This window comes from Diospyros lotus, chromosome 9 (assembly GCF_014633365.1).
Source record: "Diospyros lotus cultivar Yz01 chromosome 9, ASM1463336v1, whole genome shotgun sequence".
In the NCBI taxonomy this organism is placed as follows: Eukaryota; Viridiplantae; Streptophyta; class Magnoliopsida; order Ericales; family Ebenaceae; genus Diospyros; species Diospyros lotus.
Window position 1 is genome coordinate 28,625,864 of NC_068346.1, and position 25,207 is coordinate 28,651,070.

Genomic DNA, 25,207 nt, shown 5'->3' on the forward strand with positions numbered 1-25,207 from the left:
TTAGGTCTTTTTATAAAATTTAAGTATTTTTGAATATTTTTAATGAAATTTTTAGAATTTTTTATTATTTTCGATCTTTTTTATGAAAATTTTAAGTTTTTCTATGAAATTTAAATATTTGTTATCAAATTTAATATTTTTTCATATCAGGCCTAAATGTTAAAATTTTTAGTTATTAAGCAACCAAATATCATATTGATATATTAAGTTTTATTTGATGTGTCTTGCAGACGTTATTTTTTTATGTGACGTAATATTTTATTTAGTATAGATAACGGTTCCGTTTATTCTTAGACATGATTATGAATTAAAATAATAATTTTTAATAATTAATATATTTAATCTTAACATTTTACATTTAAAAAATGAAAGACTGTATTTCTTAATCATTAAGCCTAATATAAATAAATGCTATTCTTGGAGCAGTTCTCGTTTTGCCTGGCTACCTAACGAAATCTTTGCTTCACCTGGTACATTGAATGTCCCTTCAATACTATTTTGATAAATAATTTAAAATAATTATTATTTTAATAGTTAACTTTAAAATTAATATTAGTTAAATAAAAGACTCACCACTTGATCAACCTCGCACCGCCGCACGTACCAACAGGGTAATGACTATTCCCACAAAATAAAAGCTGGTTTGACAATAGCTGGCTTGCTCGGCTCGTTTCTCTTGCTTCATTTCGCAGTATCTATTGTGGTTAGGGTTTACAGGGTTTAACTATGCCTCTGTAGGTTCTTCTCTTCTTGCTCACTCTGTTTGCATTAGGGCTGTCCACTGTTACTTTCGGTCTCTCAAGCCCTAGGGTTTTTCAAAGTTCATCCTTCTGATTTTCAGTTCTAGGGTTTACGATGTACCTTTACAGCCTCACTCTTCAACAAGCTACGGGTGTAGTTTGCGCCATCAATGGAAGCTTCTCTGGTGGAAAATCCCAAGAAATCGTCGTGGCCAGGGGCAAAGTTCTCGATCTTCTCCGACCCGACGAGAACGGTAAGATACAAACACTTCTCTCCGTTGAAATCTTCGGCGCGATTAGGTCTTTAGCTCAGTTTAGATTAACGGGTGCCCAGAAGGACTACATTGTGGTTGGGTCCGATTCGGGCCGAATTGTGATCCTTGAATATAACAAGGAAAAGAATTTTTTTGATAAAATTCATCAGGAGACGTTTGGGAAGTCGGGCTGTCGCCGAATTGTTCCAGGGCAGTACTTGGCGATTGACCCTAAGGGTAGGGCTGTCATGATTGGGGCTTGTGAGAAGCAAAAGCTTGTTTACGTACTGAATAGGGATACGGCAGCAAGGCTGACGATCTCGTCTCCTTTGGAGGCGCACAAGTCGCATACAATTAGTTATTCGATTTGTGGGGTGGATTGTGGGTTTGATAACCCGATATTTGCTGCCATTGAGTTGGATTATTCGGAGGCTGATCAGGATTCAACTGGTCTGGCAGCTGCAGAGGCTCAGAAACACCTGACTTTTTATGAGCTTGATCTTGGGCTTAATCATGTGTCTAGGAAGTGGTCTGAACAGGTTGATAATGGGGCTAATATGCTTGTGACTGTTCCTGGTGGTGGAGATGGGCCTAGTGGAGTGCTTGTTTGTGCTGAAAATTTTGTGATATATAAGAACCAGGGTCACCCTGATGTCCGTGCTGTTATTCCAAGGCGAGCAGATTTACCTGCTGAACGTGGGGTTCTTATAGTTTCAGCTGCTATGCACAAGCAAAAATCCATGTTCTTCTTTCTTTTGCAAACTGAATATGGAGATATCTTCAAGGTTACGTTGGATCATGACAATGACCGAGTCAAGGAGTTGAAGATTAAGTACTTCGATACAATTCCTGTGACGTCTTCATTGTGTGTTTTGAAGTCAGGGTTCCTCTTTGCTGCATCAGAGTTTGGGAACCATGCTTTATATCAATTTCAGGCAATAGGGGATGAACCTGATGTAGAGTCTTCTTCAGCTACACTGATGGAAACTGAAGAAGGTTTCCAGCCTTTATTTTTCCAGCCTAGAAGACTTAAGAACCTGGTTAGGATTGACCAAGTTGAGAGTTTGATGCCAATTATGGACATGAAAGTTATAAATCTTTTTGAGGAAGAAACTCCTCAGATATTTGCACTTTGTGGGAGGGGGCCTCGCTCGTCACTAAGGATACTGAGGCCAGGTTTGGCTATTAGTGAAATGGCTGTGTCGCAGCTTCCTGGTGTCCCAAGTGCTGTTTGGACAGTCAAGAAGAATGTCAATGATGAGTTTGATGCTTACATCGTTGTCTCATTTGCAAATGCAACTCTTGTCCTTTCAATTGGTGAGACAGTTGAAGAAGTTAGTGATAGTGGATTCCTTGACACTACCCCCTCGCTTGCTGTTTCTTTGATAGGTGATGATTCTCTGATGCAGGTTCACCCTAGTGGTATTAGACATATAAGGGAAGATGGGCGTATTAATGAATGGAGAACTCCTGGAAAGAGGACAATAGTTAAGGTTGGGTCTAACAGACTTCAAGTGGTTATCGCACTGAGTGGTGGGGAGCTTATATATTTTGAGGTGGACATGACTGGCCAGCTGATGGAGGTTGAGAAGCATGAAATGTCTGGGGATGTGGCGTGTTTGGACATTGCACCTGTACCTGAAGGGCGGCAGAGGTCCCGTTTCCTTGCAGTCGGATCATATGACAACTGCATTCGTATATTGTCTCTGGATCCTGATGATTGTATGCAGGTCTTAAGTTTACAAAGTGTCTCTTCCCCTCCAGAGTCTCTCCTTTTTCTTGAAGTTCAGGCTTCTGTTGGTGGGGAGGATGGTGCAGATCACCCTGCCAGCCTTTTCCTTAATGCTGGTTTACAGAATGGGGTTTTATTTAGAACGGTGGTGGACATGGTGACGGGTCAGCTTTCGGATGCCCGCTCTCGATTCTTAGGACTGAGAGCCCCAAAGCTTTTCTCTGTCATTGTAAGAGGACGGCGAGCTATGCTTTGCTTGTCAAGTAGACCCTGGCTGGGTTACATCCATCAAGGTCATTTCCTTCTAACACCACTTTCATATGAAACCCTTGAATATGCAGCGTCATTTTCATCTGATCAGTGTGCGGAAGGTGTAGTTGCTGTTGCTGGGGATGCATTACGGGTATTTACTATTGAGAGATTGGGGGAGACATTTAATGAAAATGCAATTCCTCTGAGGTACACCCCGAGAAAGTTCGTCCTTCAACCAAAGCGGAAGCTTTTGGTAATTATTGAGAGCGATCAAGGAGCATTTGCAGCTGAGGAGCGTGAAACTGCAAAAAAAGAATGCTTTGAAGATGCTGGAATGGGGGAAAATGGAAAGATGGAAATGGAGAATGGTGGGGATGATGAGGATAAGGAAGATCCGCTTTCGGATGAGCAATATGGTTATCCAAAGGCAGAGTCAGAAAGGTGGGTTTCTTGCATAAGAGTTCTTGACCCAAAGACAGCAAACACTACTTGTTTGCTGGAGCTTCAGGATAATGAAGCTGCATTCAGCATTTGCACTGTAAATTTCCATGATAAGGAGTTTGGGACTCTTTTGGCAGTTGGTACAGCAAAGGGCCTGCAATTTTGGCCCAAAAGATCTCTTGTTGCTGGATATATTCATATTTATAGGTTTCTGGACGATGGAAAATCCCTTGAACTTCTGCATAAGACACAAGTGGATGGTGTTCCTCTTGCTTTGTCCCAATTCCAGGGAAGGTTACTTGCTGGTATTGGACCTGTGCTCAGATTATATGATTTGGGGAAAAGGAGGTTGCTTAGAAAATGCGAGAATAAATTGTTCCCCAACACAATCATGTCTATCCATACCTACCGTGATCGTATTTATGTAGGTGACATTCAGGAGGTATGCTCTTTATGGGTTATTTGATTTCTCATATTATGCTCTGTTATGTTCAATTTCACTTAGTATGTTTTTAGATATGTTATTTTGTGGCATCAATAATTTGTCTGTTGTTTCTGAATCTGATATGTTATTTTGAGAACTTATATTGAACACATTAATGCAATTACTCATTTACTTTCCTCTGTTTAATATATGTTTCTTTTTCCTGTTGTTTACTTTCTGTTTGTTTGTTCATGTTGTAATTGTTTCTGTTATTATCCAAGAAGGATGGCATTTCTGTTAGTATTTTTGTTCTATCTGGTTGGAGTCCTGGCAGGCTTTGTTACCCCTTTTTATTGGTAGTACTATGTTTTGTGGAATTAGAGACTTGTCATGTTAATAATAGGATATAACTGGGGAAATGTATAAAGATGACTGGTTTTAAGATTTATCAACTAGCTTGCTGTCTTGATATAGGTATTACTTATTAGGTTCTTGAATTGACCAATGCTAATTAGGGTGTGTGATATGAGCTTGGCCCAAAATGGAATGATTATTCTGATTTCATAATCAAATGTGGGTAGAGAGTTTGGAAAATTGCAAATCTGGAAATCTAAAACAGACTAATTTTAAATTTTATTGAATTGGAAAAATAAACTGGAGGAATCATGACATTGGCCTTGTCTTGATATTGGTTTATTTACTGTATCTTTACAGATGCAAATTTTTCTATTGCTCACTGAGTACCAAAGTTTTGAGTTTTGATCTGTTAATTTTTGTACTGACCATGTATAGTCTGCTGCATGTTTGCTCTACAGTCATTCCACTATTGCAAGTATCGACGAGATGAAAATCAACTATACATATTTGCTGATGATAGTGTTCCAAGATGGCTTACTGCAGCATATCACATCGATTTTGACACCATGGCTGGTGCAGACAAGTTTGGTAATATTTATTTTGTGCGGTTACCGCAAGATGTGTCAGATGAGATTGAAGAAGATCCAACTGGTGGGAAGATAAAGTGGGAACAGGGGAAGCTGAATGGAGCCCCTAACAAGGTAGAGGAAATAGTGCAGTTCCACATTGGTGATGTGGTCAGTTGCTTGCAAAAGGCATCTCTAATGCCAGGTGGTGGAGAATGTGTCATTTATGGGACTGTGATGGGAAGTTTGGGTGCATTGTTTGCTTTCTCTTCCCGTGATGACGTTGATTTTTTTTCTCATTTGGAGATGCATATGAGGCAAGAGCACCCGCCTTTGTGTGGAAGAGATCACATGGCTTATAGATCAGCCTATTTTCCAGTTAAGGTAAATATATTGCTTGTTTGAATAAGTCCCATCAATTAGAAGACTAGAAATGGATGTGGGAATCCCTTGGAACAATCAACTTGTACATGGGAATAGCTTCATATATGTTCATTTAGGCTTACTCTTTTCTTCTTTTCAGAGTTTCAAGCCCTTGATTTTTCTTGCCATTGATGCTGTGGCTATTTGGGATGTTAAAGGTTTTTTAGGGTATATGTGCTTATTGCTTATTTTATTACTACTTAAAAGGGGTTAATTACCTAGTTAAGCATATGGAAGCAAGTACTGTGCCATTTTACCTTGACAGGTTTTGGAATTGAATTCTTGCCTCTATAATATGTTCTTCCTTTCTTTGTTTCATCTTCTATTTCCTTTTGGGGGATAGTTCTGTGGATTGAGGGGAAATTTATTCCTTTTCCATTTTTAACTGATATTGGAATTGAATTCATGCCTTCTCCTGTTCTCATCATTTGTTCTCTTTGTTTCATCCTATTTTTTTTTCCTCTTGGATGTGTGTGTGGATTGAGAGGTAATGTATTCATTTTCCATTTCTTTTTCTAACTCTTACCAATTTCTAATGCTGATTTTATTTTTTCAGCACTTGATTATAGAATACCGTTTTATAATAATTTCATAGAACTAGGATTCTGTTAGATCTGTGTCTTCCTAAATAATTACTGTAAAAACAAGGTGTAACAATTAGATTTCCCTGGTCTAGTTAAAACACCTGGATATGTCCTTGATAACTGGTTTTTAAGCCAAGTGTGAGTATTCACTCTCTATGATCCATTGACCTGGGATGATTATCAAGAATGGAATATGTTCACATGTCAGACCTCATTAAACTTTTTAGTTTGAGGATATTAGGGTATGTTTCTGGGGGAAGTATGCAGGTGGATGGATATGATATGTGAATATTTAAATATATTGTGTTTTGCGTAATATTTTAACATAAATGACAATATTAATAATGTTTCAAATTACATGAAACTTAAAAGGAAAATAAGATCTCTCTCTTATCTGGATTTGGATTTTGAAAATTTTCTGCAACATCATACCAATAGGATATAAGTTTTCGATTTGGGCATTAGGTTTCAAATACTTGACCCAAACTTCATCCTTGTCATATTTATTGGACACAAGTGGACATAGAAGAGCCCATGTAACAAAATTCTGATACTAGATCATAGAAGCATGACATGGATTTACTAGAATGTTGAGTAGTTAAAAAAGAAGAACAATAATATGGCAATACTAATTTCTGAGCGAGACCAATATTGTTTGAATTGATGCACTCGTTAGTTTGCATGGCTTTTGAGGTGAAACTCATAATTAATAATGCATTCTTTTGTATGACAACCACTGCTCTTGTTTTAATGTTTCTTACTACTAAGAAAACTTACCACTATGGTGGTAGCCTAGCTGTCCAGGAGTTCTCCTGTATCCCCCACTGTCTAGGGTTTGAACCTTAACTTCATTTTTCTTTCAAGATGACCTAGATACATGATGTCAAAAAGAGGTGGATGCAGGGCCTGACATTGTGCACTGCGGTGGGGATAGGGTGACAGGCTTGCCTTCCCAATGGTAGCTATGGCTCAAACTGGATATTTCCTATTAAGGAAAGGTCCTCATTGTCATGTCTAGAGGGCGTTGCTACACTAGTTGTCCCACCTTCCTCTTTTACTTAGCAAAAAGAAGAAAATTTGATGTTGCATTTTGGCTTTGTGGTCATGGATTTATGTGGAAACATTATTGAAAATCATTAGGTTAATATGTGAAATGATTGAGGGTGGCTCAACAGCATAATAGTTGGCTTCTTGAGTGAAATGCCTATACCCTTGCAGACAAGGGTTTAATACTACTGCTACTACTGCTTTTGCATGTGTTATGTTTATTTATCAAATAGTGTCCTACTTGTACTAGTTAGTCATTAATGAAATTTTACCATTGTTGCTACTTGAGACTCTGTGTGCATATATATACATTTCTATCAAGTATTCCTGCTTCTTTAACATTTTTTTTTTAAATTATTATATTTTTTTGTTATTTTCTTAGCACACTGTAACCTCGCATAACTTTGTAGGATGTGATCGATGGAGATTTGTGTGAGCAGTTCCCAACATTGCCCATGGATTTGCAGCGGAAGATTGCAGAGGAATTGGATAGAACTCCGGCTGAGATTCTCAAAAAACTTGAAGATATTCGAAATAAAATCATTTGAGAAGGTTAGGTCAAAGTTGCAGTCTGTCTTGCATACATCCATATCTGTCTTCATGTTATATGTGCATGCATGCATGAATGTCTTTAAGTTCTGTATTCAGTTCACTGAAAGCTATCCATTTTCCACTGTATGACAAATATTGAGGTTTTGATTTTGAAGTTTATTGCTGTAGGAAAAGCTTTCCGTACATAACTTTCATGTATCCATATGAAATTACTTTTGCAGAAATATCTTTAGAGGCACTTAAACTCCAAATGCAAGGTTTGACCTTCGAAGCATTTTATTCCTTATTATGGGCACAACATAATGTAGGCACAGGATGGCGCATTGCTGGTTATAGTAGTCCAATTATATAACATGAATAATCAGCGAAAAATTAACAAAAAGGAAACAAAACTATCATACGGGATGCATGCTGGTTATAGTGGTCCATTTTCTAACATAAATAATCTGAGGAAAATGAGAAAAAATTCATTGAAACAAAAAACCAAAAAAAATAAAAACAAAATCAGCGCAAAAAAACAAACACAAACAAAAAGCAAAAAGAAACAGCTAAAATTACAGAAACCAATGAAGAAAATGAGGTTGCAAGCAGTTGAGTAAAAGACAAAAACAAAGGAAAAAATAGTAAGCCAGCTTTTGAATGAGCCTCTTTATTGCCGAAAGAATGACAAAGTACACAAAGACACAGCATTGAAGAAAGAGAAATGAAGGAAAATAGAAAGTGATGCAATAAAACATAAACGGAAAGTAAAAATTAAAGATTAGTCGCTGCAGGTGGTTCTCCTGCCTATGGTGGCACTGCCAATGGAAAACTGGTTGCTGGAGGTTGGCTCAGTGTTCTAAAAAGCGCTAGGCGCTAGTCGGGCGCCAAGCTGGGGCCTAGCGCCTAGGGCACCTAGGCGGGGTCTAGAAAACTGTTATTTTTTTTTATTTTTTAAATTTTATAATGTAATTTGATGTTATTTTTAATTAAATCAAAGTTGAAAAGCATTAATAATGCAACATAAACCAATAATAAAAACATCAATATACTATAAGCAAGTAGCAGATTTTTTGCAAATATCATAGAATATATATAATTAATAATAAAAATTAAATATAAATCTAATAATTATATATAAATAGAAAAGAAAATGAAATAAAATAAAAAATAAAAAACAAACCAGAAATGCAGCAAAAACGCACAACCCACAGAGAGAGAGAGAGAGAGGTTACGAGTCGACGGAGATGGAGCTTGCCGCGGCGGAGATGGAGCTCGACGGTGAGGACGGGGGCGGGGGCGACGACGCTGAGGCAACGAGGACGAGGAGGACGCGACAGATAAGAGGCGGTGACGATGAAGCTTGGCGGCGAGGATGGAGCTGGACGCAGCAACGACGGTGAGCTACTGGCGGGCCGATGAAGCTTGGCGACGTTGAGGCAGCAGTGTTGAGGTGAGAAGAGAGTGAAGAGGGGGAGACGCTAACAGGTTCGATTTATGATTTAGCAAAAAAAGCCCTTAAAAGCCCTAGGCGCGCTGGCCGACTAGGCGCCGCTTGGGCCGCCTGGGCGCCCAAGCCGGACATTTACTCGGGCCGGCGCCTAGGAGGCCCGACTAGGGCAATTTCGGGGTGGCCAGCGGCCGCCTAGCGGCTAGGCGGCGCCTAGGCGGGCGCCTAGCCCGATTTTTAGAACACTGGGTTGGCTCATGCACCAGCAGCTTATTGGCAAGCTGCCAGCATGGGGGCAGTCTGGCAGTTATGATCACCACTTGATTTACATCTCTCCAATCTAATTGATTATGCTTTCATATTTACAAAAAAAAAAAAAAACAGATTCTCCAATGAGAAAGCATGCTAACAGCTTTTGGAAATAAAAATGTTAACCTAGATCTCACCCTTTATATGATCACTCAAACACTCAAACTTTCCCAACGAAATCTCTCTCTAATTTGCAAATGAATGGAAATCAGAATACAATCAAGAAACCAATCAAGAACTGCACAACACACAAGAATTTACCTTGGTTCGGTCTCAATGAAAGACCTGCATCTAGTTTGGCTTTCGCCCCTACTTTCTCCACTATCTTGAATATTAATGCAAGATTACAAGTGCATCCAAACTCAACTCTTACCTAGCCCTAAGCCTGAAAGCTATATAGAGTTGTTACAAGAAAGATATTCACTCTTCCTCATTGCACAATCTCACCCCAAGACAGCTTGCTATCCCACAAAAGAAAGCATACATCAAACCTTCCTCTCGGCTGCTACTTATAAGCAATAGAGGCGGGAGACTTACTTGACCGACTGCCCAAACCGGCAGTTACAACAAACTCGGTCAGCCCTAGAAAAAATAATAAAACTCTTCCTAGAAACATAACAACAGAAATATAACATAAAATTTCCTTCACATTACAAGCCCTAATCTAGAACAAATGCTTTAACAAAAAAAAAATGACATAAGTGAAAAGGCATCTGCCTTTCACCTCAATCTAAGGCACCCACCTTAGCACTTGGGCTGGTGGCTCATAGAGGGCACCTTGCACACCTCTAACAATTGTGCTTAATACACATCCAATGCGGATCAATATGTCCTTTTATAGGCTCCTTGCCTGATCTTGAATGATCTTGCCAGGAGTTGGTACGTAGTACCTTGTACCCACATTGTATTACCTCTAAGTGGCTTTGATAATTGTTGTTGTTGAGATATAATAATAAATTTATTTGACTAAAAACTTCATTGTCAAGCTGCCTGAGTCTGCAAGAAAGAAAACAGTCAGAGAGCGTGGGGAGGTCTCCGCGCAAACACTCCAATGCTTAAGTTAAACATTGAAAATGATGAATGCTGTATTGAAACTAGTATCAGAGGTGTACCTTTTCTAGAATGAGTGCTTGCTTATTTATAGAGGGGTATGAGATAATCCTAAGTAGTTTAGGATTAAGATTCTTACAGATAACGTCTATCTTGACATTTTGGAAACTATTAGGATTATGATTTTTATAGATAACGTCTATCTTGACACTCTGAAACCTGTTAAGATTATGATTCTTATAGATGTTTATCTTGACATTTTGGAACCCGTTAGGATTAAGATTCTTAGAGATGATGTTTATCCCAATATTCCAAAATCCTTTTAGAATTAGAATTTTTTATGGATAATTGCCCATCCCTTTTGTAGAATATTTGGAAGGATTTTCGAATGTCGGAGTCATCTAATTTGCACGTTTGTGTGGGACCTCTCTGTTTACGAGAAAATTTACACCTTTTAACCCAAAGAGTTATTTTGGGCTTTTGGGCCTTTTGGTCTTTTAATGGGCTTTTGCGTATGACACAAAAATAATAATTGCCATAAGGTGAACACTTATCACGTAACCCAAAGGTAATTAATGTTAGATTGGTACTGTGTCTACCCCTTATATAGTTTGATTTGGGATTAACATGTGTCATGCCACACCTTGTCCCACCCAAGGTGCCATAGAGGGTTAGCCAGCCCTAACTTAGAAAACACCAAATAAGAGGCTAAACTTGGGAGTATTAGGGCTCCAAACTATTATTTCGAATTATTAGGGCTCCAATCCCTAAACCCTAAACACCAAATAAGTGGAATTATTAGATGGATTTTGTTCTATATTCACATGGTGGGAAAAGTCTCATTGAGACATTTGTTAAGCTTTTGCAAGTATGTGTGTGATTTCAGTGGGTCAGGGAACTTTCTAATTCTTTAGAGCCTAATAATCCTAGGTTAGTATCTTATTGGGTGTTTCCCTGGGTGAGGGGGTGGTTAACCCCCTTACAATCTTGGGTTGGGTCAGGGTGTTATACCTCATGGTAGGCTCCCTCACTTAAACTTTGGGACCCCCACAGGGAGACATGCTCAGTGTCTTCAATCCAAGTACATCTAAGTGTGTTGCTACTACTTTTCACGGGCTGGCACTTGCTGTCCTATCAAAAATAACTGTCATTAGGTTTTGTTGCTCTCTCCTTTTATATAGTCTAAGATCACTTACTAAGGTGACTTAGTACACATTCCATCCGCAACTAACAGCCGTCTTTTGATAGGTTTCAACTGCCAATGCGCTTATGGTTTAGGCTAAGTATGATAAAGTATGTTTGATTTTTGTTTGTGGAAGAAGACCTGCTATATGCAATGGGTCAGAGGTTGTACGTGCGAAATGAAAGCTTGTGGTAGGAGGTTTTGCAAGAGTGCTACTATTTTAAGTGCCAGGCCTTCTTGGCATGCATTGCATGGATGCACTAGTCAAGGGTTGGTACTGCTAACCACACCTATGAGACAATGTTGAAGCTTGCTTGAGGACTTGATTGGTGTGCCATCCAAATAAGATTGAGCAGCATGCCGACAGGATTGCTGGAGTTCCTGCTCCTCCCTGAGTGACCATGGGAGTCAATGATCCTAGATTCTTCAAGTAGGCCACCTGTATTCTCGTGCCCAATGATTGCACAAGTGTAGTGGCACCCAAGGTGAAGCTCAAGCATGTACCTGATATTGGGGCATCTTGTAAATGATCTTGAGTGATTGTCACCTTAGATTTACAGGGAGGCTACTAATCAAACTGTTTTAGCCGATGGATTCATTTTTATTTTTTTTATTTTTATCAAACCAACATGCATCCACAGACCAGTAACCATACCCAGAAGGTTAGCATATTGTTGGATGTACACCTGAGGCACAGCACAAGTGCCTGGCATAGGAATTTTGATGGGATGTTTAGTTTTCTTGTTTTTTTAAGTTTTATTTAGATTTTAGATTTTGACTTATTTATTTGGATCATTGTAATTAAGGTATTTATCTTTTAGTTGGACTTATAAATAGGCTTAGGATGTAAAAAAAAAAAACAATATCAGATTATTGATATTGAATACAAATCAAACTCTCTCTGCCCCCAAATTCTTCCCTAATCCTTCTCTTCTTCAAAATTTCTCTACACTCTGGCTGTCTTGCATCCGATTGTAGGGTGCACCGGGAGTAGTCCAATGGGATACTAGTTCACAAAAGACTAGTAGGATGGAACAATGTGGCCAAACTTGCTAGCACAAAGCTGTCAAGTGCATAAAGAAGTGGGCGACCACAAGTGGTAACCAACTTAGTTTCCAGTAAGTGATGTTGTGATGATCTAGGTGTACATGAAACAGAAGCTATGGGGATTGTGCAAGAGATTAGTCTGATGCTATGAGGGACCTTTTAGTGTTCTTAGGTGATTAAAGTGTCCTACAAGCTTGACCTATCCCCTGAAAGTCGTGCTGCACCTAGTGTTCCACTTTAGTCAAGCCCTACAATAAGGATAAAGAAGACCCTAGTTTTGGTGAGTTGAAGCGTACACCCTTCAGCATTCGTGAATTCTATAATTGAGAGTTCAAGAACATCTTAGCTGATTGTGTAGTGGGATGAAGTGGACACTCATGGGTGTCTTAGTACCGAGTCTGATGGGAGGGACTGCTATGTGAGACTAGCCTGGGAGCTAGAGCATGGGTTAGCATTATTTGGTTCAAAAACTTTTAGCTAATTTGGTTCGATTTTGTTCTCTTTTCTTACAAACAATATGATTCAGTTTTTTATGTAGGAATTTTGATTTTCAGTTCAGTTTGAAATTTAGACTTCAATTTTATTCAAAAAATTGAATTATAAATCACTGTACAAAAATATCCTCATATTTTGTTTTATTTATAAGTATGCCATTGAGTATAAAAGCTATTTAAATGTTTGAGGGTTTCAACATTTTTTTTGAGCATCTTCTCCTCCCCGCTTTGAGTCAATTTCTCAGTTGACTCATCTTCTTCTCCTCCTTGAAAGGACAATGTTCTTAGGTCTGCCATCTATTCTCATTCTTCATCTTCATCTTTGTTTTTTTTTCCTTCATCTTTTTGCGAACCATAATCTGGTTTTTTGAACTCAGATCTGGGTTTGTTGAGTTGAGGAGATCCTTTGAGACTTAATCTTCTTTCCTTCATTTTTTCATTTCTTGCAAACCTCAATCTGGTTTCTGTGAGTAGAGGAGGAGATCTGGTAGTCTCTCCTCTATCCTAAGATGACTTGTTCTTCATTTTCTCTGTCTGTTTTTTTCCCTCTTCTTTTTTCCCCATTTACTCTTCTTGTAAACCCAGTTCTGGGTTGGGGGAGTGAGGATGGAGGAACTTCTACAACACCTCTTCTGTGTCTTCCTTTTCTTTCATTTTCTTCTCCTCAGTTCGAACCCCCGTCTCTTCATTTATTATTATTGTTATTATTATTGGTTGCTGATTCAAGTCTGGGTTTTTGATGCTTCTTTGTCTGTCACTTTTTCTTCTTTTTCTCAGTTCTTCTTCATGAGCCTACTAGATTTGCATTTGGTGATCCTAGATCTAGGTTTGGTGATACCTGATCTAAGTTCATTGAGCCCAAACTTGATATGGTTAGGTTCAGTGAACCTTCTCCATTAGCCTGCCTAGATTTGGGTTTTCTGATCCTAAGATCTAGGTTTTGTGGTACCAGATCAAAGTTCATCAAACCCAACCCTGATTTTGTTAGGTTCAACGAGTCTAGAAGCTTTTGGGTTCATTGAACCTTTTGGTTCTTTTTGTTAGTTTGTTAGAAGAAGGAAGATAGAGGGGTTTTTGGAAAGAGAGAATTGGGTGTACTTGGGCAATAAAAGCCATAAACTGTTTCATTCATTTACATCTGTAAATTAAAATCCACCATCTTCAACCTATATATATATATATATATATGTTTCCACAATTGTAGTTTACTTGCCAAACATCTCTCTCTCTCTCTCTCTCTCTTTCTCTCTATGGAATTTATTTGTACTTTATTTTTATTATATGATACTGAAGTACTCAAGTAGAGCAAAAATCAAGGATATTTTTCATCACCTTTACCTGGGTGGTAAGGCATTTTATGTAGTTTCACCCAACAAGGTCCACAAATCCATGCTTTCACCTCCTGGAACAAGTCTTTGAAATAGATCAGTTTGGACACACTGACTCTTTCCTAGCGCCTTGTTTCCACTCTTCTTTCTCGACACTCTTCAGATCTTTTTCTTCTAGCCAAAACATGCCTCCTGTCTCCTTGGTGTTTGGCAATGGGTTTTCTAAATCAAGGCCCTGCTCTAGGCTCTTCTTGATACCATTGCAGAAGGTATTGGTTTACCCCCCCCTCGCAACTGCATCATTCATAGTCTTTACAGCTAACCCATCTACCGACTCCTCTCCCTTTCTTCCTTCTTCTTAACTTTGGTATATTCTATTGGGTTCCTACAATGGAACCTGACCATCGGTTCTCCAGATCTAGAACCCAAACCGGTTCCAGCTGGAACCCATTTGGGTTCTTGATTTGTCCCTCTTGCTGAAGAACAGATTCAATTTGTTCTTCGGCCATCCATTTTTCTTTTTTTATTTTTAATTAGATAAAGACTATATTGCATGGACACGGTGAACAAGTCGCCCCATACTGTTGTCGGCATGTAGGATGCAGTGACATGTTGGCATCATGTGTCGGACACCACATGGTGAGTCAGACACTTCTTATTATTTTACGAAAGGGAAACATGAGGGGACACGTGATGGACACGCGTGCCCCCTTTTGGGACACATTAGAGATGTATGGATTAGGATCTGTTCTTATTTCCATACCTTGATTTGTGCATCTCTTTGGTTGGATTGCCAGATTCTTCAGTTTCCTTTCTATTCAAGCTTGCATTCACATTATATTTGACCATCGACTGCTGGAAACTGGAACGTTTATAAGAAGGTTGAACTCCAAAGATGAGAGGAGAGAGGGCTGGTGTGAGTACTACTGAACTTGGGTTTTCAGTTGGCAGACATCTGTACTGTTGGTACTGTCCTGTTATAAATTGGGAGCACTGGCAGCCTTTAAACCCTTCAAGAAACCGATCAAACAACCCTCCAAACACTCCTAACTCACCGGCAACACACAACCAACACAACAGTCTATAAAAGAACAGAATTTAAGTGCAAGAACAAAACAAGAAAGAAAATATTCAAACCATATAAGAAGACAGAATTTATCCTGGTTCATGCCAATTGAATTGGCACTACATCCAGCCTTCAAACCACCACCGAGCGCAGCCTTCTTTATTGATGAAAACAGTACAAGATTTATCTCTTCTCTCTCTCACGATACAAGCCTCCCAAAAGAGTACAAAACTATAACTCACAGCTTTCTCTCTCTCAAAGCTCTCGTGAAATCAGAAGAGAACATGCGGTTAACTTTCCCTCAGCCCCCCCTGCCCTCCCTGCCCTATTTATAGAGAATAGGGAGATATTTCTTAGGGCTGGACATGATAGTACCGGTTTTGCCCTTCATTAATAACTAATTATTACAAGAAAGCTCCCTGCCTATCAACTAATCATAACCACATACAAGACTGCATATTTAACCTATCACTAACTCTAGACAATTCTTAACATGTCCCTGTCTACTGAGGCACGGTGAGTGGTCTGGCGGCTGGATTGGGTTTTCACTTTTCCAGCTGGACTGGGTTTGTGATGCAGTGTACCAGTACTGTGTCGTTTCGTTTTCATGAGGAGCCAATAGTTCAGATGAGAGTCATGAGATTTCAGCTCCTTTTGTGTTTCATCAAATTCTGTCAGTTCAATTTGTGTGTCGTTCTTTTTATTTTATTGTATGCTATACTATATAGGTTATGCTTATAAAGTTATTAATGATTGTGTTTCTGATTGTTGAATCTTGAAGTTGACTATTCAATTTTAATGAATCTCGATTCTTCCAAATTGCAATATAATATTAATTTATACTGAATACTGATTTCTGGAGGGCGGCATGGTTTTTGTGGATGATACTGATGAAGCTGAAGATGAAGAAGTTGAAAGAATGAAGGATTGATTTACATTTTTCATTTATATATTTCCTAGCTCTAGTCTTTATTTTCTTTGAATCCTAGATACTTGCTTTAGAATTTTTGGTGTTTTCAAAATGCGAATGAGATTTGAGTTACATATCTGGATTTTTTTATTTTGAAATTTAATGCACATTTATCAGTTTGGAGTACAGTTTTGATATTTTGTTATGTCATTAGAAATATAAAAATTTAGTTTATTAATTAATGTGGCCCGATAGTGTCTTGTCCTACTTTTTTGAAGCTCGTGCGCCTGTGTGCATCACTGCGCAATGAGAAAGGAGAACAGAGGGAGTACAAGGGAGAGGAGGAAGTTATCTATGGTTTGCTGGAGAAGATGCCATCATCAGAGAAGAGTTGACACGGAAATTGGGTTCAGGGAGAGGCGGAAGAGGGTTGGCCATTGGTTTGATTGCAGTGCAGAGAGAGGGAGAGGGGCCGAGGGAGGGCATTTTGGGCATTTAGAAAGTCATAACAGTATTAAGTTAACAATAGGGGAAATTTGAAACACTGTTTGTGAAGTAACGGCAGTTTCTATCATTTGTCGTACTTTAGGGGTAACTCTCTTTTCAGGTTAAACCTCAAGGGTACCATGTACCAAACAACCAAACATGGTTGTCAAAAGCACCTTGAGGTGCAAATTGTAGGCCTTTTGCTAATAATTTTATTTTGATGGACTCGTTAAGATCTAACTAGGAAAAAAACTTGAAAGAAACATGGGAAAATTATAAGAACACCCTGTTAGCTATCTAATAAATGTGCACCTCACATCCAAAAGGCTCACATCTAGCCTTCAAGCACTCTTGTGCCTTTGACAACTTTAGTACTAAGGTAGTGTCTGTTAAAATGAGAAAAGACAAGACTCTATTAAGATAATTTATCTATAAAGTTCAAAATAAGAAGTCATGTGACTTTTTTTCAGAAAATTTAACAAACACAATGTAAAACATTTTTGTCCAAGATGCTTTCCATATCCCACTTTTTCCGATCTATATCTTGGTTAACAAACACTACCTAAGTGTATTTTACCTTTGTAATAAATATTAGGGTAAATTTCTGGAAAATTTTGAACTTTACACATGTTTTCAAATTTAGGCTGATCTTTTAATTTTTTTTCAATAAGGACATCCAATGTTGTAAAACGTTGCAGTTATAGACCATCTTTACCTCACTTCCAATTTTGCCGGTTAAGTGATGACAAGGATCAGCTTGGTGTAAATTGAAAAATGACATGGCTGCCACATGTATAAGCTTGCAAGTCAAGAGAGAGAGAGAGATGCTGCAACTCATCGTAGCTCCATCAAGACTTGAATCTGCGATTAGCCATTCACCTGCTTGGCCATGTTGAGAAGCTCTGATGCCTTTCCCTGTATTTCTTCTGCTTTCTTCATCTGCAAATACTTGTGAAAACTAAGATCCCTAAAATTCTGATAAGATATTAGCACGTTATCAAAATTTGGAAATCGTATCAATCAATATTGTTATTTTTGAACAAACTGAGGGATAGAAGATTTACTCGAGTAAATAGGAGGATTATCTTGAGTACTTGGAGTGTAATCGAGTAGAAGAAAAACTTACTCAATTAATTGTGAAATGTTTTTCTCATCTTGCATTGGACTCAAGATGGGTATATATACACTAGATCTCCTAAAATACAGGGATAAATACAGGAAAAACAAATTCAAACTAGACTTGAAAGATCCAGATAAACAGAGAAATTTTTGAACTAGCTGATCTTTTCCTATTCTTCTGGAACGGCTTCATCTCTTATCTCTTATCTGCACTGCTTTCTCTTTTATCTCTTATCATTTTAGTTTGTAAATCACTTCTGCCCAACAACCTTCTCTCTTGATTTCCGGCCATGATAGAGACAACTTGAACCTATTGTCTCTAACTTCTCCACAATTTTTTTTTTCTTTCAAAACAGAAAAGTTAATCCAAGGGATGCAACAGCAGTAATTAGATTAGATCTGATTGAAGCAGTCATTGACATCCCCAATGTTTTCAGTTTCTCAAGAGGAAAAAAGAAGTGAGAGAAAACCCAACGAACAGAAGAAGACAAGGAAGGATACAGGGACCTTACAGATTGGTCAGGAAGATGGGAGGATTTGATTGGAATTTATGAAAACAAAAAAACTTAACTCTCTCTATATCTATCTATCTCTGTGTGTGTATTGGCAATTTGGGTGGCTCACTACATAGTTTTTTCCAGTTCTTTGTTTGGATTCTCTTTGCAAATCAAAACCAAGCTTTGGGGCCAAATCTTTCTAGGCTCCGATACCTAATTATCTCTCTTCACGTTATTATATCATACATACATATAGATGCCTGCATGTGCACATACTTTTGTTTCTTTGGTTCTGTATTGCTATTAATATAGAATAGGAGTGGAGGAGAGGGCGGTGGTGGGGAAGTGAACCTCTCCCCCCCTCTCTCTCCCCCAATGCCTGTTGGCTTGTCATGTAGCAGCCTTGCCATTTTTCAATTTGTACATAGGGAGTCCATGTGATCACTTTACGCCAAAATTAGATTGGAGGTAACAGTGGTCTACAATTGCAATGTTTTAAGATGTTGGATTTCTCTATTAGAAAAATTAAAAGGCGAGTCTAAATTTAAAAACATGGGTAATAAAATTTAGCACTTTTTTGGCAATTATTCTAAATATTAATATTGATGGTATAATATTCATTAGAAGTGTGCTATAATTTAATTTTGATATTGTTATTAGCATGATAAAAGAATTAAGTCAATATGGGTAATGAGAGGTGTTTCTAGTGTTTTATTTTATTATAAATTTTCTTTAAAACTAAATAGAAATTTTTTTGTGTGACATTAATGCAATTTTGTTGTACGGCATGGAGTGTTAAAAAATTTAGAGTTAATATATGCAAATATGAGCATAACTAAGATGAAAATGTTACAAGAGATGTATGATCACACAAAAAAGGATAAAATTGGAAATGAGATTACTAGAAATAAGGTTAGAGTTATGTCTATTGTAATAAGATGCATAAGATGGGATTAAAATGGTTCGAATATATGGAAACAAACTATGAGAGTGGGTATTAATCCTACTATGTGGGGACAACTTCATGTATTATAGTTTGCAAATCATTTTTTGTCTATGGGCTTATTGTTTGTAAGACCCATATACTTTATATCACTTAGAAGTCTCCTAGCATATTTATCTTGTTCTTCCTCTACTTCTTTTTCTAGAAACTTATTCCATCCCACCCACTCTCTTCATAGGAGCCTCTATTGGGCTTCTTCTTGTATAACCAAGCCATTCTAATCATGTCTCAAGCATCTTATCTTCAATAGTCACTCCAACCTTATTATGAGTTACCTCATTTTTATTTTTATCTTTCCTTGTATGGTTGCATATCCATTGTAACGTCGTCCTCTTTGCTAGTTCACATTTTGCACATGTTGGGACTTTTTGTACTGTTGTTTCATGATTTTAAGCTGCCATAATTTTTAGACACTTGAATCTTGATTAGAGGATGATTCAGTGTCACCTAAAGACGAGACCTCCTATTGCTTTCAAATGTAGGATTGTTTATATAGTGGTATATATTGTCTTGTTCAATTGTTACAACAACAAATACAACCATTAACTGTGGGGTGAGGTCAGCTATATGATTTCTAGTTTTTATTGTTGGCCATATCCTTTATGTGACCATTATATTCTACGTCATATCCTAGGGTTCCCATCATGTTTTCTTTCATTTTCCTTTCCCCTTGTTATTAATTTTCTCTATTTCATCCACTTTCTTGGCGATGTTTTTATTAGTCTTGTTCTTACATGTCCAAACTGACCTTAATTGTGCCTCCCATTTCTTATTTCCAATAGGCATCACTTCAAACTTATTATGTATTGATTTTATGAGTAGCATCCTCCAAGATCTCCATATATTGTTTTTTTGGGAACATTTGATCAAATCAAAATTGATCCTTCTTTTTTCTCTTCTTCTAGATAACTTGATCTGGAAGAAAAATGTTTGGATTTTAAGGTGTTTTTCCATAATTCAAATTTATTACACATTTTTTTTTTCTCTTTTCACGTATTTTTTTGGGTCTTCTATCACGACAATGTTATTTATAAATAACATACAACACTGAAGCACTCCTTTTGAGATGTTGGTGAGTTTATTCATCACAAGAGTAAAGAGGAAAGAGTTAAATGCAAATCCTTGATGTAATTCAGTTATAATTGGGGAAAGAGCAAGTTACAAATCACCATGGCATATGAGTAATTGGTTAAGATTCTGCAACCTGAAATACATGAATTTTGAGGAGTTGTAGCAGTGAGCATCTGCGCAATATGTGAATTATGTATAGGATTGGTTACTGATTCACGATTGGTTGTGTTTGATTCGTGTTCATGTAGGGTGTTAGGTATTTGCATATGCTGGAATCTGACATAAGAGGATGATCGGTTGGCTCAGATGGAATGCTCGAAATTGCTTGATTTGTCCGACAGAAATGCATTATAATGTGCCCATCTCGTTTATGGAAGACCTGGGAAGAAAGAAACTTTGTTGGATTCATTTATCAATTTTTGTTTTTTTTGTATCAAAGTAATAGTGGCTGGCAGATTGTAGTGGTTGGTCTGTGAATTAATGAATGTGTGTTTTTTGTTGTACAAGTAGGATTTGATTGTAAAAGTAAATTAGTCTCTCTCCCTCCCCGTGTGTGTGTGTGTGTGTCTCTCTCTCTCTCTCTCTCTCTCTCTCTCTCTCTCTCATGCTTTTACTTTGTAGTTCGTTACCTTTAGTGACGAGATCTAGTTTGGGAATGCGTTGGTTTGTTATATAGGAGACAGGAATGCAGAAAATAAAAAATAAAAATTGTGTAGAAAGAGTGAGTTGACGATAATATATGATAAGGTGGGAAGGATTAATTACTACATGGTTTTAGCTGGTCATCCCACTCTAGCACTAGTTAATGGTTGTTCTCTTTACTACGGGTTATTTATTATGAATGTTGATCTCTCTCTCTTTCTTATTTTTGATGACTCAGGTGTTTGAACTTCGTTAGAATAATCTTGAGAAGAATAATTTTCTCCTCTTGATTTGTTCTTTAAGTAAATTTGGATGTGATCACACCATATACATACTCAGAATGAACTTTCAAGAAATGATTATTTTTTTTGTGGATTCTATCTTTACGTTGTGCGAACTAAATTTTTGGAGAGGCGATAGGGTATCTCTAAATGACGTGATTTGTCTTTTAATTTTATTATTATTTTTTAGTTAATATTGTCTTTCAACAATAATTTTATCTTTTAAAATATTATTAAATTGTACAAAGTAATAATTAACGTGTAAACACTGTTATGACAAGGATATAATTCAAATCACATGACTAATGAATACACCAAAATTAAGGCTCTGTTTGGCAATGCAATTTGATCACTTATAAGCTATTAGTATAGCGTTTAAGTTAGGAGGCTTATTTTTTTACCTATTTGGATTTGGATTTATCAACAACTGCATGGCTTAAACGCTAATACATTAGCATTTAAGGAAAGCTATGGGGCAACAGCTTTTGCAAAATACCTTCTGAGAGCATTTGGAGTTGATTAATGAAATGACAATTTTGCCCTCTACCAATTTTAATATTTACACTTATTGTTCTTATATATTCCTAACCCTCCTCTTCTCCATTAACGAAGCCCTCTTCTCCTGTAGCATCTATGTTTCCTCTATTACTACCATCGTCGAATTTCCTCTATTACTACCATCGTTGTTGCTAACCACTTTCTATTGTTGCCCAGCGCAAAAAACCCTTTATTGCTGCACTGTGACTCATATTGCTGTCCAATGCTGCCATCGTTGCCCAGCGCCACCCAAGTACGCCCAATGCCGCCCATTGCTGCCATGGCCTTTAGCGCTGTAAACTGCTGTCATCGCCTCCTGCTTCCACACATATATATATATATTAAAGATTTTTATAAATTAAATCTAAATTTATACATAAAGTTTAAAAATGATATATTTTTATTTTTTTTATAATTTATTAAATATAATTGTAAGTATTTTAGCAATTAGACATCAATTTAATTTTTTTTAAAAAAATATATTTTTTTAAAATTTATTTACATTATTCAATATTATGTCCATTTTAATTTTTTTTGTCAAGTTATAACATCTTATTAGTTTTTACAGATCAAACACATAACTCTACGCTAATAGTTTAAAAACATATTTATTTAAATATATTATCAGTTTAAATACTATTTAATTTAAATGTTATTATACAATTTAAATACTATTTAACTTTTCAACTTTTATAAAAAAACCTAGCCAAACTAAGCCTAAAACGCGTGGGTGTGGGTGTGGTCAGTGCTTGAGGCGGCGGGGACATCATTATCATTTTCAAGCTTGAGCTGCCGCTCCAAGTTGTCGGACGAGGACGATGCCAGTCTCTCGTCCAACCATGCCAATATGTCGGAAAACACCGTGTCGATGTTGTGGGGAAGCTCGCCGTAGTAGAGGGAATGCCACATTTCTGGGTACAGCTTCAAGGTCTTGTCTCTAATGGGCGTGCGAGCCGAGTCGTACAGAAGCCTGCTCACCGCCGGATCCGTCACCTTGTCCTCTTCCCCGTGCAATACCAGAAATGGCAACGAGACCTCTTCAAGCCTTTTCTCCAGATCCATACTCACGGTCAAAAGCTGATAGCCGGTAAGCAGTCGAAGTCGGCCTTTGTAGCAGTAAGGATTTGATGGAATCTGTCATTTTATTATTATTATTATTATATTACTAATAACGTATGTACGAGGTTGGTTCAAAAACAAAAGGAGAATAGAAATTGCCAACCTGTTCCCTGACACTGGCATCTCTGACGGCAGCATCAATGATATCAGGAATGGGTGTGATTTTCCAGGTTGGAATCAGACGGCTCAGCTTTCTCAGCACTTTTATCATCAATGGGTGTGGCCTCATACCATCTGCTATCTGTTTTTATATAATGGTTGTTTTACCATACAATTCCCAGTTACTATCATCATCAATCATCCATCTTAATACTACCCACTAATTAATTAATTAACATGCTATATATATATGTGTGTGTGTGTATATATATATATATATAGAGAGAGAGAGAGAGAGAGAGAGAGAGAGACCTTACACATAGGTGCAACCAAAATGGCGCCATCCCAGAAGTGAGGCTTCTTCCTGTGCAAGAGCAGAGCCACCGCTCCTCCCATGGATTCCCCCATCACGATCCTCAACTTGTTCCTATTCTCCTCCCTCTCTGCTCAACCCCACCCATATTCAAACAAATTTCATCAACTCTATTATTTGATATGTTTGTTTCCCGAGAAATTAATTAAATAAAACAAACAAACCAACTAACCGCAGATGGATGTGTAGTGATGAGAGCAGTCAGAAACAACATCATCAAAGCAGGGGACGAAGCCCTGAAGGCCAGATGATTTCCCATGTCCTTCATAGTCCATCCCATACACCTCATATCCTGCCTTTGCCAGCCTCGTTGCAGCACCTCTCATTGAGATGCTGCACCCCACGCCATACCCATGGCACAGCAAGATCAAAGCTTTTGCCTCGCTCTCTGCAGGCACCCATCTGCATGTGAAAAGCTCCATCCCCCTTGCATTCACTATGAATTCCTGTATTTTTCTTTATTTATTTCCCAATAAATATATGAAATTAAGTAACTAACTGGGTTGGGCTTATTATTGCGTATTTCATCTACAAGAAACTTATAATTTCAGATTAATACAAATAAAACAGTTGATCGAGCAGCTGGGACTAACCTCTCCATAGATGATACCTTCATCAGTGTCATGAGCCTGTTGTTATCAGCCCCACAAAAACAAACAGATTCTGGTCACAGTCGAAACATACATATAAACACACACACACACACACCCTTATATATATATATGTGTATATATACATACGTATGCAGTTAATTATATGGAAGATAGAGGGAGAGACCGGACAGACCATATGTATCTAAAAGTTGGATGGAATTGAAGCGGAAGAAGTTGTTGGGATCGACTGTTGCTGCTATGAGATTAGATGAAGCAAAAGGAATATGGATGTTGAAGTTGAAGAATCAGACTCTGATGGGTAGATCGAGCACTTTCGGCTTAATTTGCTCTCTTCTTTCTTTTGTGGATACAAATGTATGTATGATATAGACTTGGGTGCCACTTTCTCTGTGGGGACAAATCGCCTATGGAACATCCAATTTTGACCCATTTATTGCTTCCCCCTTAATTCTTCTCTCCATTATCATGATTATTAAGATCCACAAATTCAATCATGAGATAAGTCTAACACATGTAACAAAATATTTTATATAATTTCTCCACTATTTGTATATACTGGCCGTCTACATTATTATATATTTGATAAATTTGTTAAAAAATGTTAAAAGAGGCATTAATTTATTTTAAAAAATAATAATCTCAAAAATGACAAAAATGATTCAGTTGTTAAATACACGTAGCTTGGGAGTGTTTATGACCTATGAGTTGAGTTAAATTTCTTTTTGATATGAAGTTAAAGTTAATCACCAAATTATATATAATTTTGGATTCAACGTTAATTTAATTATAAAGTAGAAGTAAGACTACAACTTAACCAAATCAAATTAGAATGTGATTGGGTTGAGTCTTAGTTCTAAAATATGTATAATCACATAGGAAATTAGTAACTCAAAACTTGTAGCACATTAAAATATTAAAATTTATAGAGCTTATTTTATCATAAACCATAAATTAACACTTTCAAGATACATTTAAAACCAATGCAGCAGGAGTACTTCAAATCAAAATTATTCAATTTAACATTTAACGATTGACAGGGATTCTAAGGCTATGGCAAAATTTTAAAGGCACTTTTAGAGTGTCTTATTAGTTTGGCTTGGGTCTTTGGACCTAAGGATTAACCCATAATAGATCTAGGATGTATTTGATAGCATTATTTAAAATTAAATTCTAGGTAA

General features: G+C 37.4%; 2 protein-coding genes across 5 annotated transcripts; one reads left to right on the forward strand and one right to left on the reverse strand.

Annotated features, from left to right (window-relative positions):
• The first annotated feature begins 624 nt into the window (after positions 1–624).
• LOC127809645 (spliceosome-associated protein 130 A) lies at positions 625–20,902 on the forward strand. Its single transcript, XM_052348605.1, has 4 exons — positions 625–3,861; positions 4,659–5,150; positions 7,231–7,372; positions 20,613–20,902. Exons 1-3 carry the CDS (start codon positions 856–858, stop codon positions 7,366–7,368), a joined length of 3,636 nt encoding a protein of 1,211 aa, XP_052204565.1. The 5' UTR covers positions 625–855; the 3' UTR covers positions 7,369–7,372; positions 20,613–20,902.
• Positions 20,903–22,416: 1,514 nt separating this feature from the next.
• On the reverse strand, positions 22,417–24,381 carry LOC127809470 (caffeoylshikimate esterase-like). Of its 4 annotated transcripts, none has more exons than XM_052348279.1 (6): positions 24,202–24,381; positions 24,009–24,044; positions 23,588–23,871; positions 23,355–23,485; positions 23,047–23,184; positions 22,417–22,958 (listed from the first exon to the last, which is right to left on the reverse strand). In XM_052348279.1, the coding sequence occupies exons 2-6, from the start codon at positions 24,038–24,040 to the stop codon at positions 22,542–22,544; spliced, it is 1,002 nt and encodes a 333-aa protein (XP_052204239.1). In that variant the 5' UTR covers positions 24,041–24,044; positions 24,202–24,381; the 3' UTR covers positions 22,417–22,541. The 4 variants fall into 4 exon arrangements, with proteins under 4 accessions (XP_052204239.1, XP_052204243.1, XP_052204240.1 ...); XM_052348283.1 differs by having other exon boundaries at positions 23,588–23,861; positions 24,009–24,078; XM_052348280.1 differs by having other exon boundaries at positions 24,009–24,078.
• Positions 24,382–25,207: the final 826 nt, after the last annotated feature.